General features: G+C 43.1%; 1 protein-coding gene across 4 annotated transcripts; it reads right to left on the minus strand.

Moving 5' to 3' along the window:
- Nucleotides 1-76: 76 nt before the first annotated feature.
- Nucleotides 77-17,945, minus strand: ODF2 (outer dense fiber of sperm tails 2). Of its 4 annotated transcripts, none has more exons than XM_040083378.2 (21): nt 17,913-17,945; nt 16,927-17,005; nt 16,074-16,227; nt 14,778-14,894; nt 13,982-14,155; nt 11,960-12,126; nt 10,804-10,933; nt 10,387-10,518; nt 9,425-9,499; nt 8,878-8,949; nt 8,196-8,312; nt 7,143-7,328; nt 6,741-6,850; nt 5,917-6,052; nt 5,224-5,334; nt 4,941-5,045; nt 4,213-4,371; nt 3,248-3,348; nt 2,551-2,713; nt 2,102-2,227; nt 77-1,351 (listed from the first exon to the last, which is right to left on the minus strand). In XM_040083378.2, exons 3-21 carry the CDS (start codon nt 16,179-16,181, stop codon nt 1,178-1,180), a joined length of 2,463 nt encoding a protein of 820 aa, XP_039939312.1. In that variant the 5' UTR covers nt 16,182-16,227; nt 16,927-17,005; nt 17,913-17,945; the 3' UTR covers nt 77-1,177. The 4 variants fall into 4 exon arrangements, with proteins under 4 accessions (XP_039939312.1, XP_039939313.1, XP_039939314.1 ...); XM_040083379.2 differs by lacking the exon at nt 17,913-17,945 and adding an exon at nt 17,790-17,833; XM_040083380.1 differs by lacking the exon at nt 17,913-17,945 and adding an exon at nt 17,377-17,773.
- Between the last annotated feature and the right edge of the window lie 170 nt (nt 17,946-18,115).

Raw genomic sequence — 18,115 nt, forward strand, 5'->3', positions numbered from 1 at the left:
GTGTTTGCTTTTCCAGGCTCAGACACACACAGCACCTGAAGAGGAAATCCCCACCAGAGCCAATTAAAATGCAGTTTATTGGTTTCTCCCGCAGCACTTCTGAAATTTTTCAAGTGTTAAACACACGCAGTTACAGATCTTTCGAACTTAGTTTAGAAAACTTTTATAAAAAATACTGCCGATGACCACGTCACATAGCACATAAATAGGATACAAAAGAGAGACTAACAAAAACAAGGTTTATTTTTGTCCCCCTAAAAACCATTTAGTAGAAACAATAAAACGCTAGAGAGCATACGGACTTTAGAGACTTTTGACGCACAAAAGACCTGATTTTCCAGAAGGTGCAGGGGAATTTGATGAAGAAGCTGGATATCTGCAGCAGTACCTTAGTTGGCTTAAAACAAAGTTAGGATTTCATGCAGACCCAGAACTCACATGGCATTTGCACCAAGATCTCAATGAAGTGACATTGATTTCCTTCAGATTTAAATTGTTTTGGCTCAGCCCTGGGTGGGTATACTCAGGATCAGAAAATCACGGTAAGAGGAATAAAGCAATATTAGTATCACACTCACAAATAAAGTTAAGGATCAGGGTGTATAAAGGCATCAAGTATAAAAAACCAAACCAAACTCATAATTTCTGGTATAAAATTGTTACAAACACTGTGGCTGTGCAGTAGATTACCTCTGGTGAGTGTAGAGCGCAGGCACCTCAGTTATTTTCAGCATCACACCAACAGTATAAAAAAACTATTTAAAAAATCCCGCAAGCAAAAAACCCCCACATGATCTCCCCAACAGAGAAACCGAATGAGAAGTGAAGGACGAAGAGAGCTCTTACAAAAATTAACACACTCAACAAACCTCTGACAGATTTTAAGAGCTGAAACCACCATGACCTAACAGGAAGAAAAGGATTTTTTTCCATTATATGCAAAACCACCTGGTTTTGGGGCTCAGTTTATGGTGTAACACCAACCTCCAGCATTAAACCAGTATCGCTGATACCCCACATTTTGATCAGATGCCAACATCATTTTATTTTCTCATTCTGCAATAAAAAAATCTCCCAACAGTGACCCAGAAATGCCATCCAGTTTTCTCTATCAATATGGCTTTTGAAACAAAGCTCCTTCTGTGCGCTTAAAAAAGGTGCGAGGAGAGCATTGCCCTCAGACAAGAGAGCGAGTGTGGCTGGGGGAGCCCAGAAAAGCACTTTCCCTAAAAACATTGTCGTAGGAACTCTTGAGGAACTGGACGTAGTTCTGCATGCTGCGGTTGGTGCTCTCCGACTGCTCCAGCCGATCGCGCAGGTCCTGGAGGCGGCTCTCGTATCGGCGCTCTGCCTGCACAGGGGAGCACAGAACAGGCTGAAAGGCTGCAACGTTCATACTGTTCACGTTAAACTCTTCCCCCAAAGTGCTGAGGAGAGCCAGAATTAGCACAGCAGGAGGTGACATTACCATAGATGGTGCTGTGATATTTATAATTTCTGCTCGTTCCCAGCTCCATTCAGCAACCCGCTGATAAAAGCAGGAGACAACGTGGCTAATCAGTTGGGCTTTTAAAATATATTAGCTGTAGTTATGGGGAATTAAACACACCCTTTTCTGAAAAGCAACTTGACCAGATCCATCAGCCAACACAATTCCAACTAAAACTAAAGCAAGAAAGCAAAGTAAATAGGACATGACAAAAGATTCCCAGTCCTTCTTCTTGAAGAAATCCTTTCCTCTAGAAGAGAAATTGCGCTCTCTCTGATATAGGCAAAATGAAGTTGAAATCTGTCTATGATACCTGGTGCAGATCTCCTTTGAACACAAGGAAAATCTGATTCTTTTCTTACACACGCAAAACTTTACACCAAGTTCATTCACATCATTGTACTCTCACTTGCTTATCACTTACTACACACTCCTGAATTGGTGACACAGCAGACATGTCCGATGTCACACATACATGGACACACAAGAGCACATCACATTCAGGCACAGCTCTGCATGACTTCAGCAGCACATCCACAGGATGATTTATGGAATCCAACTGTTGCCAGGGCAACACCAGTACAGCAAGAGTATCCCCCACAAGCCACTCACATCCTCTTTGCTCCGATGCAACTGGTTCAGCTCTGTCTTATTCCTGCTCAGCTGGGTCTCCAAATCCAACATCTTGGACTGGGCTGCCCTCTCTCTGGAGACTGCTCGTTCTCGAGCTTGTTCCACCTACACAGAACAAGTTTGTTAAAGGGATGTCTATGGAATAATGTTTTTTCCCTACCCACTGCCCACAAAAGCCCTTTAAAGTTTAACTGACACATTCTCATACATAAGCAGCAGCTCAGACTTGTGCTTTTCTCTGTTACAAACTGAATTCAGTCCTTCAACAGCGCTGACAAACAGCACCAGCACATTACTGGTATTTCACTGAACACTACGATTTTAATAGGTTTGGCCATAAGCTGAGAAGGTATTTTCAGCATTCTTGCTGTTCCCCTTTCACAGCCTGGGTAGCTGTGGGTGAATTCACAACATGAGAAATGACTCACTTGTCTTTTGGCATCCTCAATGGCCATCTCCAGCTGCCGTGCCAGGGAGCTGCACTCTCGGCTCTTCTCCTCCAGCCGCAGCTGACACTGGTGGATCGACTCCTCACGTTTTGCTATGACCTGAAGGGATTCTATGTTCTGGGCACTCGTGGACTCTAGTTTTCTAGTTTAAGACAATAAGGGAAGGAAACCTATTCATTTTAAATGGAGTGTGTTTCATTCTAACTTTTGTCAGGTCCTTACTCTTCTGGTAATAGATTCTATTCCCCTTCAAAAGGAGAGAGCCTCAAGAAACAGTTCTCCAGTCCTCAAATCAAAATTTCAAAGATTGAAGGGCCTACAGAGTACCCATATACCTGCATTTTCTGAGACATTGTCACTAAAACAAATTTATAAACATAGGTAAAAATACTGTAATATCTAGTAACCTCAGAATTGCCAGGCTAGATTGGACAAGGAGCTGGTTTCTCTGATGCCTAAGCCATCATTCTGTCTAACAACATTCACAACAGGTGCTGCTGCAAAAGCATATAACTCTCAGTGGACAGCTAGTGATTAGAGAACCTTGTGGGATAAGCAAATGCACAGAATCCTGGAGGCATGTGGGGAACTGGAACAAGACTGAAGCTGTTTCAATCCCCTGTAAAAACAATGGAAATGGAAGGTTAAAAAAGCAAGAGAGCCTAGTATTTCTAACCTTTCTAGCTCCTCCACCTTCAAGGTGAGTTGCTTTTTCTCCTCTTGGGCAGACTGATATCTCTCTCTTGTCATCTCCATTTTGTCCCCCTGGAGGTCAATCTAAAAATTACAGGAATTAATTACTTCACAGAGTAGTCACTACACACGCACGTCCAATCACCTAAAACATTTGGAGCTCTCAGAAGGAAGTATGTTCCATTTATAACTTCTGTAGAGCTTCTGAAAGGGAAGAGTGGATAGAAAAGAACTAAACATCCATTTAGCTGATGCTTCCAGTTACAGCCTGGAAAGGTGTAGGAAAAACTCATCTGTACTGCAAAAGAAAAGCCAGGCCCATAAATTCCTGCGTGTAGAGCAGCACCTGCAAGCCAAGCACACACACAAGAACAGCAGCCACAAAAGTGCCAGCAGCCCACAACAGCATCAGAGCCTGAAACACCAGGGGGGTTTATCATTCCAAACCAAGCAGACTAAAGTGGTCAGAAAGAGATCATCTGCTGTCTTGAGGCACAGCTGTAGATGTCATCCCTGTCTGAAATTGTCCTGCAATACCTACACAGTCTTTGGGAACAAAAACCAGAAACTGGGAAAACAACCTGAAATCAGAGTGAGAAAACAGTTGGGACAGCAGCATCAGCAGAAAACTACAGGGAAAGCTGGCAAGAGGACGTAACAGAAGCAAGGGCTGGCATTAGCAAGCGCTGCCATGGCTGCTAACAAGTCCCAGAAAGATTCTGCACCAAGGGATGTGAAACCTTTCAAATATTAAGGAGTGCTACCAGCAAAGCCATTAACTTCTTGCACAAAGACATTGCACACACTTTTATTTTGCAGTGCACGTTTAATCTTTTCAAAAAGAGACGAGAACAGAGACGAAGTTTGAACCTTGCTGTGATTAGAAATTCATTCTGCGTTCAGAGTTGAGGTTTGCACTGGTACGGGCATTTTCTGCCAGTCCCTTACCAGCTGACGGAGATCGGCAATCATGGCACACAGGTCTGTGTTCTTCTTCTCGTAACACATGAGCTGCTGATGGCACTCTGCCAGCTGTGTCTCAGTATACTTTAGGATATCAGGCAGTTTTTCCAGATCAGCAAGCTGGTTCTGGAGTTTCTCACGAGCCTGTAATCAAAGAAGAGAACGTGAGGAACTTTCAAACGTTCATAAGATCAAGACTAAAAAAATTCTCAACTTCAATGAAGCTTTGTTAGTCCACAACCATGATGACACTGTGTGGATATTTGGCCAGATCCGGAGTTCAAAGCCTTTTTGAGGCCTTTTCCTACTCCAAAAAGCCTTCACTTAGGATCTGACATTACCTATGGATGGTGTAAGAATGAGTATTTTGGACTGTGGGCTTCAATTTTTCTAGATGTACAAGCTCTGCTTTTGAGGTTAGCTGTTCCACATCAGATAATGGTGTAACCTACCTAATCCACTGTTCTTAACCATTATTTCTGCAGCAAAGGACACACTAAATAATTTATACAACTTTGAAGAATGCCATATAGTCAAAAAGAAGCTGCTAACTGGTCATTCTGCAAAACTTATTGAACAAGTCCTGGGAAAAAACTGATGAAAAAGGCAGAGTCAAGATAAGCCTTTTATGTCCTATTCACAGCTGTTTTTCACTAGATTCAGAACACTAAGATCCACGAATGTCTACAATATGTCTTTAGAGGGATAATTACCTCTTCAATCTCCTTGCTCATTTCATCCCTTATTGTCTGGTTCTCTTTTTCACATATCTCCAGTCTTGCTGCCATCTCATCTGCTTCCTTTCGGGCCTTCTGTGCCTGGACATTCAAAAAAAGACCACAGACTTTATCTGTTATATATAGTTTTCAACACATGTGTGCAATGCCTTGGAGTAATTGAAACTGCTCCAGTTGGTAATAGCTAAAGCATTACAGAATAAGCCACAGTGGAAAGAGAAAACACCTTTATGCAAGGACTGAAGGTTCTGAGACCCACCTGTGCCATGTAGGTGTCAATCAACCCTTCATAGCTCTTCACAGAGTTCTGGAGATGCTGCAATTCCATCTGTGCTCGGTTCAGCTTGTCCTCCATTGAGTTCAGAGCAGCCTGAAAAAAGAAAACATTTTCCGTTGAGTGCCTGGAAGTACCTGCCATGTGAGCTGTCTAATATTGTCTAGATTGAGAAAATACAGTTTTGTCCAGGCAAGTTGCCAAAATTTTCCAGAATTCGGTAGACTGCCAAATCTGCACCAGCAGAGCACAGAGGTTTGGGATGGAAAAAAAGACGTAGGTCACCCACAAGACCCCTCATGGTAAAGGACAACAGGAGAAATATGCCAGTCTTTTTTGTGGAGAATACCATCCTCTCTGTATGAGCTACAACAGCTGCTTGCTCTCTGGTGAGCAGCATGAAGGTATGGACAAGATTTAAGATCCCAGCTAGATGAAACAGTAGTTGGAGATACTCCTAGCCAAAACATGGAAGAAACACAGTTCTCCCAGTATGTACACTTCCTCTGTCTCCTGCCAGCAAGCTGGCCCTGTCACAGCCAGGTTATATGAACAGGTTTAAAACTGTATAGGAGCAATGGGTGCAATTTGACTCTGTCCTCAGTGGCCAAGCAAGTTGTTATAATTCCCCCTTCTTTTCCTCCTAGCATTTCATCTTCAAACTCTTAAGTCACTGACCTTTAGTTTTTCATTATCTCTCTTCAAAGAATTGTTCTCTCCAGTCATTTGGTGCATTTTATCTGCCAAAGCTTCGTGTTCTCCCCGTGCCTTTTCCTGGCTCCTTGCCAGTTGTTCCATCAAGTCTGCAATACGGCTGCCACACAGAAAGAAAATGAATCCTTAAGTGACAAGAGTAAGGCTCCTAACCTTTGAAAACTAGCTTCAGAAACATGGCTTTTCCCTATCCTTTCACCTTCTTTCTCCAGTCATGTATGCCCACCTCTCTGTTTCACTGTTCGACTACTTCAATCTTTTTATACCTCCTGGAAATTAACTGGAGTTGTCACCCTGGAGCTCAAATGAATCGTCTCCAAGATGCACAGGATAAAGATATGCCTCTCTCAACTCATACCTACCTACTTTCCCCTGCAGCAGCAACTGAACTGCAGTGATACTAACAAATTTATTTACCTTCATAACAGAATTGCCATCAACTATACTACTTATCTCTTCTAGTATCTTTCATTTCAGTTATTCAAAAATATCTCAAAACAAAAATAATCTTAATTCAAAGCATTAAAAAATGGCAAAAGAACAGTTTTAAGGGTCAGCAAAGCTTAAAGAGTCTGCCTTTGCTGTGGCAAGTCAGCAGCAGAAGTCACATGCCTCTCTCCACCTCTTCAAATTCTGCTCTAGCCCTTAGGCAGTGCTGGTTTTGCCTGGTTATTTACAAGCAATCCAATTAAAATATTCATTTCAATGCTATTATTCAATTAAATTATCCTTGAACTTTGAATTCATCCCCACTCATGCTTCTTTCTCTGCACTGATTTTACTCTAACCTGTTCAGTGTAACGGCTTCCAGTTCAAGGTCATCCTTCTCCTTCACTACTTTGCTGCAGCGAGTCTTCCAGGACTCGAGATTGGCCTGGAGCTCAGCAATAGTGTTTTCCTGTCAGACAAGGGAAACACAAGAGGAAAAAAAGTAAGGGAGGAGACAAAATAATCACTGGTGTGAGATATGCAGATAATACGCAGAGATGCCCTTAACTTAGGACATGCAGTGAATACAGTGACAGCTGAGCAAACTGGGTTTGTTCTTAACTTGGCATAAATGGGCCATGGCATCAAGACAGAAATAAATGTCATTAGTCGAAAGAAGAGATTCTCCCCAGGGCTGCTACCAGAAGTCAACAATTTAAAAGCATGACCTCAAACTAGGCCTCTCCTGTTTCAGCAGGTACCTTGTCTGCTATCTGGGCAGTCAATTTCTGCACATACTCCTCACTCCGCTCCGCTCGCTCTTTCTGTGCACGGATCGCTTTCTTCAGGGCCTCTTTATCGTCATCCCCCTTCATCTTCGTGTCTCTCTGCTGTTCCAGGGCAAGTTCTAGCTCTTCCTTAAGCTGAGCTTCACTGATCTCCAGATTCTGCAGGGGAACAAAGCCCACCATGTGGATTAATGCCCACATTACACCTGCCAACCCAAAGCAGTAACTAATTTCCTAGAAATGGTGATGAGAACCAGGCACAAATCCCCAGTGTTCAGCCTGGAGGTACTTGCAGTCAGGTTTCACCTACACAATCCTGTCTAAATGCTGAAAGAGATGGCAGCATGACATCTTCCTTTTCTTCCAAGAGTTTTCCTTTCTTCTTTCATAAGCTGCTTCATAAAATACTGATTTCTCTCCCGACCAAAATAAACACTGTTTTAACAGTCTTTTGATCTACCTGAGGAAATTCTTTTTATTGATGGAATCTTTGCATATAACAATTGCTCTTACTAGAACAGATTAAAGCTCCTCTAACCTATTAACACATTTATGTTCCTTGTAACATCATCCCAACATATGCTAAGTATAAATCTCTAATCAAAATAAACCAGGGGAACTTTCTCCTCCTCATTAATACTGTAGAACAAATTAACAAGTGTGACCAAACTGGCACAGCATTTTTCCAAAAACGCAAATTAAATAGTTTCAGTTTGTCTTCATGCTTGACTAAACCAAAGCAATTATCTTTTCAGTAATTATGGAGTAACTAACTCGGGAAAAATAAAATCTAATTAACGCACACAGACCTTAAGGCTAAGATTTCGCCTCATGCCTCAAAAGTGGAAAGATTTCTCTTTTCTTACTTCATTTGAAAATCACGCTGCGTGTTAATGGCATAAACATCACCAGCCAGTATTTCAGTCAATCAGACTTTGCAAGAAGCTCGTGCTGCTCCCCTTGCAAGCGAATTCAGTCCCTGGGGGCAAAGGAAGACACAATCCCCAGGGAGCAGTGCAGACATACCCGCAGCTGTGTGGCCAGACGGTTGTTCTCAACTTCTTTGCTCCGCAGCTGGGCTTGTAAATGGGCTTTCATAGTCTCCATAGCTTTGGCCAGCTCATATGCTTTCTTTGCTTGTTCCTACATAAGCAGGAACAAGACAAACATGGTTATGCTCAACAAGCTAATAGAAGGAACATTTTAGAATATGCAGTAGTAATCTCAGATTTCTTTGCTGAATGATACCCAGCCACTTCCAGATGGACCCTCACAGCTCTTTTAGTCCAACCAAAAGGGACCAAATGAGCAGCCATTTATTTTACACACATGTGAATGACTGGCCTGAAAGGTATGTTCTAGGGCAAAATATCCTTCATATCTGATCTCTTCCACTGTATTCCCCCTTTACTTCCTAAACTAAGGAACAGATTGGAATTTGCCATTGAGAACCAACAGGACTTTAAACAGAATGGCAATTCAGTGCCCAAGCAAAGAGAATTCTACCTATTCATCCTTGTGACAGGCATCTTATTAGCAAAATATGGAACCCACAATGATGTGAGAGTTGGTATCTGCCTAGTTTTATAAGCACACCAGTCATCTGATCTCAAAACAGCAGTCTGCAAACAACTCACCCTCTGGACTGCCTATGGTTTACAGAACTGGAAAGTAGAAAAGAGAGGGAAAACCAGAAACACAAAATTACCTTTTCTGTCACTATCTGAATTGTGAGGCTTTCCAATTCCTTTTCTTTCCCCTGAAGCCTGATCTGAAGTTGCTGGAAAAACAAACACCACACAGATATTCAGGAACAAACACATTTAGGACAGCAGGTAGAAGGCAAGAGGTGTAACTGCCTCCCTGTCAAGACCACCTGATCTGTGGCATGGTCTGTAATCCACAACAACATCCTCACCCCCAGAAGAACTCTCATCTCATTTTACAGAAAAGGAGACTAACAAAAACTGGCACAAGGTAACCCATTCAGTGACAGAGCCCAACACACAGAATTATCCCCATTCTAACTCCCCATATTTCAAAGGCAATGAAAATCCACCCACTTTGAAATGCAGATTGTTAACCAAGGGAGAAACGTAGTGGCTCTGATTACCACAAAAGCTCAAATAATTTTTTTATTGATCTAAAAGACACTAGTGTAAGATTTGACAGCAGAATATAGGACAAAGAAGGGCTTGCCATTTTAGATCCTTCTGCTGTATCATTAAAGAAATGAGAGCTTGTGGTTTGCTTACCATGTTCTCTGCATCTGAGTCAGCCAGCCTTTTCAGCAGCACTGCTTGCCGATCCAGTACCTTCTGAGCATCTTTCTACAAAATAAATGCATGAGAAAAATTGTTAATTAAAAGGTCCATTTTAGACAGGTTCTTTTAAATAGAACTGAGAAAATCAACTATTTCCCTCCAGTTGCAACAGCAATTCTTAGAAGATATAGAGAAACATCACATTTGCTAAATATTTCACATATCATTATCCATCTCAGAAAACTTTTCTACTTCCCAAAGATTAAAAAAAAAAAAAAAGCACGATGGCAATGTAAGATCATTCTGAACTCTACCACTACTCAGGGAAAGTCATGTGGAAGAATTCAGACCTTTTATCCAGCCCCACTGGTGGCTGAGGTAACTGCTACCATCAGCCTGCTTTTGCTGAAATGGAATATAAACTACAGCAAGAATAAAAAATTCATTTTTCTATTGTTCTTACAAACAATAGGGAATTGTCCTGTACATGCAGCACCGAATTGTTTCCAATATCTCTGTTGTTGCCCTCAGAGCCTACAAAATCAAAGTTCTGAATATCCATAGGCTCCCATTAGCTGAGGCCATATCAAGTCCTCAGACTGCAGCAATCCAAGTGCAGCAGCAGCGTTTGAGACCAGCAGGATCAGCAGATACAGCTGTATCCAGAGGAGACAGCTGGCAACACAGCAGTGCCTGAACCTTTTAATGCAGTCCAAGACTTACAGGCTCTACCATCCTCAGAGCAGAAAAGCCAGTCTTACTCTATGAATTAGTCAGAGACAAAGGAAAAAAAAACCCGGCAAATAAAAACTATCCAGCATTTATGGGTTGACAGGGTCTGCTGCAGGGCTGGGAAAAAGAGCTGAAAGATTTCAAACTCAAAATTCCCTTTGAGCCCATGAGACAACAGAGCCTCCTGTAATTAGCCAGGTTCCATACACAGCAGGCCTCACCTCCCGGCACTGCTGCTCTGCAAGAAGTTCTCGGAGTGTTCTGTTGGTTTCTTCAAAGGTGCTCAATTTCTGGAGCAGAAGCTCTTTTTGTCTTGTTAGAGCATTTATATCTGTGCTGCTCATGTGTTTCTCCTGAAGGAAAAACAATAAACAAACAAAGAAAGAAACAAAAATAAACAAAGGAGTGAGAAAAACAAAACACATCAGCTCAAAACCCACAAAACATAAACAAAAGGAAATAATCCATCACTTCTGTGCAGAAGGTAACTGGAAGTAAATAACCCACTTTAAAACCAAACCAGTGAATGTTAAATCCCTCCACTTTTCCTTAGGTTTTGCTGGATCCGCAATTAACGTTATTTTTTAAGACCTATAACAGGACAATGCAGTAAAAGCAAGAACAAAAGGGACACCTACAACATTGAGTCTCCCAATGGTATTTTTCAGGGCGTGGATCTGTCTGGCAGCTGCTGCTCCATCCCTTTCTGCTTCATTCAGCTTGGTCATCAAACACTCCTTCTCCTGCTGCAAGCACTCCTTCTCTAGCCTGCAAGGAGAATTCAGCCATCAGGGAAACAAGAAGCTTTGGGAACCGTACCAGCCACTATTGATACAGAGTTTATCAGGTTAAAATTCATAAACAGCCCAAATCAGAAGATAAAAGCTCTAAACAAAACCTGCTTTACATTTACCCTCTTTCAGTGTGGAAGCTGTTTTGAGAAAACACAGTGAGCAGACACTAGGAGCTTGCTAAGATCACAGCTATGAAATTTAGAGGGGACAAATCAGGCTTATACCAAAACTGCACACACTGCTAAACCCAAAACACAATGCCGTGCTTTTCCTGGGCACTTATGCCACACCAGAAATAAGACTCCAAATGGCCAAACAGAAAACAGAAAAGCACACCAAGACATGCACCTCAATGTTTTTAGCTAGCACTTGTAATCTCAGAAGCATTCACAGAGTTTTCTGAAGAAGGAATACAAAGTATTAACTTCCAAGTGGTATTTTTAAAGGAAAAAATAAAACTAACTCTCCCAAAATGCTAATGTCCCCCTAGAGACACAAACTTCACTAATTCTTTAGATACAAAGCAGATGCAAAAAAGTCAGACTTGCAGACCTTCAGGATTACTATGAAAAAAGCCCATGGTTCAGTCCTCTCAGGGGCTCTCACTCCTGGCTCTGTATGATTTTTATAAAGGTCAAAAATTCTCCTCTAGTTTTCAGCTCCGTGTTTAATCATTTACTGTTCTATCAATATCATCACAATTCAAGCAGAACCCTTTAATCATCAAAATACTAATTGCAGAGCTAGGCTGACCCTCCACACAAGCCAACTGTTCTCAGGTTGCTCTCAAAGTAGGGGTTTTTTCCCACTCCAAAAAGCATGCTAGAGTCGTTCTCTGCAGCTATTGCAATCTGGAGCCCCCTTTTAAAAGGTGACAAAAAAATCCAAGTGCACCAGTTCTTCAGCAGCAGCTACGACCTCAAATCATGTCAGCAATAAAGGAGGAAGGTGCCTGTGGATACCACCAGTGCAGGAACAGTGAGAAGTCAAGCTTTCTTACACAGTCAGGTCCTTCTCCTCCTTTATGCGCTCGATGTTGCGGCGGAGCCGAGTGTTCTCATTCTCTGTGTCTACCAGCTCTTGTGTGACCTCATTCAGCTCTTCCTTCTGCTCCTCCAGGAGACGCATTGTCATTTCCTCCTGTTCCTCCATTTTCTGCATCTTGACCTGAAGATGTTGGAATAAAACTTAAACCAGGAGCTTTGGAAGTGATATACAGAATGCACATCCCAAATCAGTGAACCATTCAGAGTCAATTAACTTATTGAAAGTATTAAAAAAATGAAGTATCTCCTCCCAGGTGACAACTGACAAAACGTGAGGAAATGGTCTCAAGCTGTGTCAGGGGATGTTCAGGTTGGACATCAGGAGGAATTTCTCCATGGAAAGGGTTGTCAGGTATTGGAAAGGGCTGCCCAGGGAGGTGGTGGAGTCACCGTCCCTGGAGGTGTTCAAGGAACAACTAGACACAGCACTCAGTGCTCTGATTTAACAAGGTGGTGATGGATCAAAGGTTGAATTCAAGGATCCTGGGGGCCTTTTCCAACCTTTAACAAGTCCAAGTGCTAAGTCCTGCACGTTGGCCACAAAAACCCCTGCAGTGCTAGAGACAGGGAACAAAGTGGCTGGACAGTGCCCAGGCAGAAAGGGACCTGGGGGTACTGGTGTCAACAGCTGAACATGAGCCAGCAGTGTGCCCAGGTGGCCAATAAGGCCAATGGCACCTGGCCTGGATCAGGAACGGTGTGGCCATCAGGAGCAGGGAGGTCATTCTTCCCCTGCACTCAGCACTGGTCAGGCCACACCTGGAGTGCTGTGTCCAGCTCTGGCCCCTCAGTTTAGGAAGGACGTTGAGATGCTTGAGCGTGTCCAGAGGAGGCAACAAGGCTGGTGAGGGGCTTGGAACACAAACCCTGTGAGGAACAGCTGAGGGAGCTGGGGTTGTTTAGCCTGGAAAAAATGAGGCTCAGGGGAGACCTTATCACTCACTGCAACTCCCTGAAAGGTGGGTGTAGCCAGGTAGAGGTTGGTCTCTTCTCCCAGGCAACCACTGACTGAATGAGTGGACACAACCTTAAGCTACTCCAGGGGAAGTTTAGGTTAGACATGAGGAAAAAGTTATTCTCTGAAAGAATGACTGGGCACTGGAGTTGTCTGCCCAGGGAGGTGGTGGAATCACTGTCCCTGGACATGTTTAAAAAAAGACTGGATGTGGCACTCAGTGCCATGGTTTAGTTGATGAGGAGGTGGTAGGTCATAGGTTGGACTTGGTGATCTCAAAGGTCTTTCCAACCCAGTTCAGTCTGTGATTCTTCATGATCCTGTGGTTCTAAAGTTGATTTTTGTTTTATAATCATTCAAGTAAATCCATTAAATTTTGTAGCATAAATAAAATGGAAAATGCTTGATGTAAGAATCTACTTGACTCAAATCCTATTCTTGTTCACTGATTTGACATCCATGTAGTTTTGAGTAAAATAATAATACAAGATTTCCTACTCTGAATGTTAATGCAATGTTGAAAATGCAGTTTACCCCCACCATGATGCATCTTATGAGACTTGGGAGCATCTCCCATGTATTTTCAAAGTGGTGTCAAGTACATAGGAGCCTATTTATCTGGAAAACACAACATTGCTGGGTTGCACATTTTTGAAACTGAATCATAAGAAACAATCTCATTGAATAAGGGGATTTTTTTACAATAAAACATAAATGCATTGTATTTTTCACTTTCTGGAGTCATCAGTAATCAGATTTTGAGCTTGGGCAGGAGATATTATTTGGAAGCTAAAGCACACCAATACCTTATTAAATTAGTATTTTGAAATGCTTCATAGTGCGGCTTAGTGAATTTCTCACCAGGATACTTCAGCTATTCTAAACAATTCAGATTGATTTCCAAGCAAGCTACCAACAGCCTGGGTAGCCTTCCATTGCACCAAGACCTGCCTTTGGCCTCCTCTTGTCAAAGGATCAGCTACAAAGCCCCAGTCAGCAGGTCTTTCCACTGTCTCCTTACCTCCTTCTTCAGTGTTCCCACCATATTCATCAGGTTGTCTATCTTCTTCTCATATTGGTTAATTTTGCAGCAGGTGGCAGCATCATCATCCGTGGAGAGGTCACTGAGGCGCAGCACCGACTGCATCCTTTCACACTCAGGTTTAGGTGCAGCTTCGTGACGTTCAGCTGACTCCTGCCAGAGAATGAAGGGTACATTTTTTTAGTATAACATTATAAATAGTATCCTAGAGCTAACATTGCCAAAATGCAGAGACTGGGTCACATCACTGCAGCAAGGCTAGGAAAAAAAAGAACAAACAAACATTTACAAACAGCTCTTCTATTTCCATCTGGGAAAGGTCAAGAATGCAGAAAGAGTACAATGAAAAAGAAGAAAAACTAATCAAAGCTCAAATCCTCATCTAGGAAGTGCCAGGAATACAACAGACAAAACCATCAACCCGTGAGAAAGAAAATGACACAATGCTAAAGAAACGCTCCGTGGTTCAGAAGAGACTGAGACCAGCAGCCCCTCGCTGAGCCTCCAAATGAGATCTTGAAGGGCACTAGTAAAATTACAATAAACAAATAAATGTGTCTGGCTTCTAGAGACAGAAAGGCATGGCCACAGGCTGTTTATGAATTCTCAGTTTTTCTGTATTGAAAAGTGAAAAAGATTTGTAGAAGACACTTCAAATAGATGGTAGGTGACAGTAGCCTTCTTTCAGATCTGCCCAAATCTCTCGCTACACAACTGCTCTCTTCAACCTTGGCTAAACCTCAGAGTTTGTTTTAAAGAGCAAAACCAGCTGTACCTCCCACTTCAAGATGGTATCACGGGTACTTGTTTTGCCGGGGGGTATCCAAGGGGCCTTAGTTTTCACCCTCACGGCTCGCACGCCGTCCCCTTTTGATTTCTGTTTCTGCTTTTGCTAAAGGAAGAGAAAATAAAATAAATTACAGACCCTTAAAGAACCATTTTCAATTTCCAGCGCTGCAAAACCAAATGAAAGATCATTCATATGGAACCATCAGCAGTGTTTCACAGGATGCATCAGGTGAGATGAGGCAGCAGCCACCAAAGGAAGCTGACACCAGCCAGAAGGAAAGGTTTTTGCACACTCAGTGACAGGATGGGTGGATGTAGGACCAGACAGATCCCTGGGAGATCCCTTCTCCATCCCAGATTCACCTCACTACATCATTTGACACTGGGATTGATTTTGGAAAGTCCTGGAAGTGTTTTCCCTATTCTGCAGTCAACTAGAAGATCCACATTTATTTGTATTGAACTTGAGCTGCTCTAACGGAAGGGGAGTTAAAGTCTTTTTGCACAATTCTAACCTTAGAGAAAAATCAGATGCTGTAAACATTCCCTACTGGCAATTAATTAATTAATAGGATTCATTATTTTTCACTGTCATTCCATCCCATTATGAAATTTGCCATTAGCAACAAACACAGAATTAATAGAAGACTTATAACAGGATGTTTGCAGATAAGGACGAATGAGATAGCAACTTCCATCAACTTTTTAGAACAACTTCCCATAAATATCCAGCAACAAAAGAGGATACAGAATAGCTAGAACCTCAGCTTCAGTATTGCCTTGTGCCTCCTGTGGATAAGGCTGGGAAGAGATCTTCTTTGCTGCAGAGTTCAGTGGACAGAGAATGTCCTTAATGCCAGAAGATGGTCTGAATCAAGATTCTTTTTCTAAACACTTCTATTTTAAAACAATCAAGATGCTACTTGAAATGCCTAAGTACTACCTCTCCTCAAAGCTTTCCTCCAAAAACAGATATGAAGCCAAATAGAAAACATTATCAGGACACAGATCCAAGAAATAAAAGGGAAAAATCCTCCAAACAGTATCACATTGGAAAAAACATTTCTCACAGGAACACGAAAAGCAATCCTGTATCATACCAAAATCATCTTTCAACAAATCAACATAGCAATGTGTCACTGCAAGTTCACCACTGAACATGAAATGACGCCTCACAACTCTAACACAACAGTAGAACAGACCTGGATGATTTTGTGATGCTTTTAGGGCCATTCAGCTCTCTCTCTGCAGCCCTTACAACCAACCAGGTACACACTCCTACCTGGCATTTTGAAGGTGTGGTTTTCTGCCCCTTTTTAATATGGACATGGACAGGGGTGTTTTCATCCACATGGACGTGCAAAGGGGGAGATGAGGAACGGTTCTTCATGGCTCTTCTCCCACAAATGGGAAAAGGAAATACAATGAAGAGAAACCTGTGAATAAGGAAACTGGAAATAAGAACATTTCCTTCAGTGTTCAGAGAGGAACAGTGGCCAGCCTTGGTTAACATTTGAACTGTTTATCCGCCGCATCTGCCATTTTGAACTGCACGCTATTCTTCTGAAAAGCCAGGATTAACACAAACAATTCCTCTGCTTCCAGTATTTTCTGCTTTTAGCCTGGTTATTGAAGATCAAACGCAGCTGGATTGATAGCAGGTGTCTGTAAGAATCATTGAAGTTCAGAGTCTTAAAGCAAGTGAGCAAATCAAGGGTCCCCATAACCAACAAAATCTGATTACAAAGAGAACTTTGAAGCAGGGAGAAGAGGAGAATTAATTTAACAGTTAAGAAAAACCATCAGGAAATCATCAGATCACTCCATCCTAGAACCCTGAACCTGTATGCTCCTTCATATGTGCCTAACTTTGAGTGTCTTTTTAAAGCAAAAATCCTTAAAAGCCATTGCATCACAGCATCTCTTTAATCTCCACAGAAACACATAACCATAACTTAACACCTGACACAACTCTAGAAAAGCCTAGAGACAGAAGGTTCAAGTCATCATCGTGGAGCTTGATGCCTCAGCTGATGTAAAGGCATAATACAATCGCAAATCTTACACAAAGCCACCAGCAGCACTGATTTGATTCTGGCAGAAAGGATATTGTCAACCTCGGTAAAGTTACTTACAGTTACTTTCAAGCTTTTGACTTTTCTGGACACGCTCTTGGGGGAAGAGGTAGTTTCTTCACTAACAGATGAGACACACCTGATACAGAAATAATAAAATTATTAAGGTGACAATTTCTGAACATCCTCTTCCTTTTGAGTTAAGGGAATACTAAGGCTCAAACATATCAAGTGCATGAACCCAAACAACAAAAGTTGGCGTGCCCTAGCTTCCTCTGTATAAAGCACAGGATGAGGGAAGGAGAGAGATTATAATTCCTAATATACTGACAATGGAAATTGTTTTTAAACAATGTTTAAATTGTTTAAATGGAAATGTTTCGTACAATTACATGATGGCATTATTACAAACTTCCAAATTCTAGCTGCAATTTTTAAGGAACACAGCAGTACTTCCTTTAACTCAGGAAGAGGAAGACGCAGCTTTCTGAAGCAACAGGATTCCCCCACCTTCCAGCTATGAACAACTCCAAACGCTGCGGGATGTTTTTGATCACCAAATTTTCCAAGGGCGGTCTAAAGACTCGCGGGCCAGAGGTTTGGAATCACCACGAGTGACAATCAAACCTTGTCACCGCGCCTCCCTTAGCAACAAGGCTCACGCGTAAATTATAGTTACTCCTGCGATCTCCGGAGGTTTTCCACGGAACCTGCGGCCACCTCAGGCCGGCAGAGACGCGGCCTGGGGGCCGTGCGCTGCTCGCAGCTCTGAGGGCAGGGCAGGCCCAGCAGGGCCCGGCCGCTCCCAACGCCCGCCCGCACCGCGCCGTTATTCCGAGCCCGACGGCTCCCGTTGGCCTGCCAGCAGGAAGGAGCCCCAAAGGCTGGGAGGAAGGAATAATTCCCGGCGCTCGGACACCCACACGGCGATGGGACGCACAAATGGTGAGGAGACGGCCTCCAGGGCGAGGCGACGCCCACAGGGTGAGGGGAGCCCCCCCGCACCCGGCCCGCCCAGCCCTGCCCTGCCCTCCCGGCGCTCTCACCAGTTGGTGCCGCGCGGGGTCCGCAGCCACTTCAGCTCTCCATCGGCGCGGCGGGAGTTACCGTGGCGGCCTTGGCTCGAACTGGAAGGAGGATGCCCGCAGCAGAGACAAGAAGTACGGCCACAAGGCCCCGGCCGCCGCCGCCGCCGCGTCGCCCGCGGCTCCACCATTGGGCGATTCGAACGGCCCTGAGCGGCGGTTAC

Source organism: Hirundo rustica, chromosome 20 (assembly GCF_015227805.2).
Source record: "Hirundo rustica isolate bHirRus1 chromosome 20, bHirRus1.pri.v3, whole genome shotgun sequence".
NCBI lineage: Eukaryota > Metazoa > Chordata > Aves > Passeriformes > Hirundinidae > Hirundo > Hirundo rustica.

What these genes read in the sequence shown, in the direction of transcription:
- ODF2 (XM_040083378.2), bottom strand. Translation starts at nt 16,181, where the DNA reads ATGAAGAACCGTTCCTCATCTCCCCCTTTGCACGTCCATGTGGATGAA. An exon ending in TTCAGATAGTGACAGAAAAG is followed by an intron (nt 8,313 to 8,877) that starts GTAATTTTGTGT and finishes CTGCTTATGTAG; the next exon opens with GAACAAGCAAAGAAAGCATA. An exon ending in TTGACACCTACATGGCACAG is followed by an intron (nt 5,046 to 5,223) that starts GTGGGTCTCAGA and finishes TTGAATGTCCAG; the next exon opens with GCACAGAAGGCCCGAAAGGA.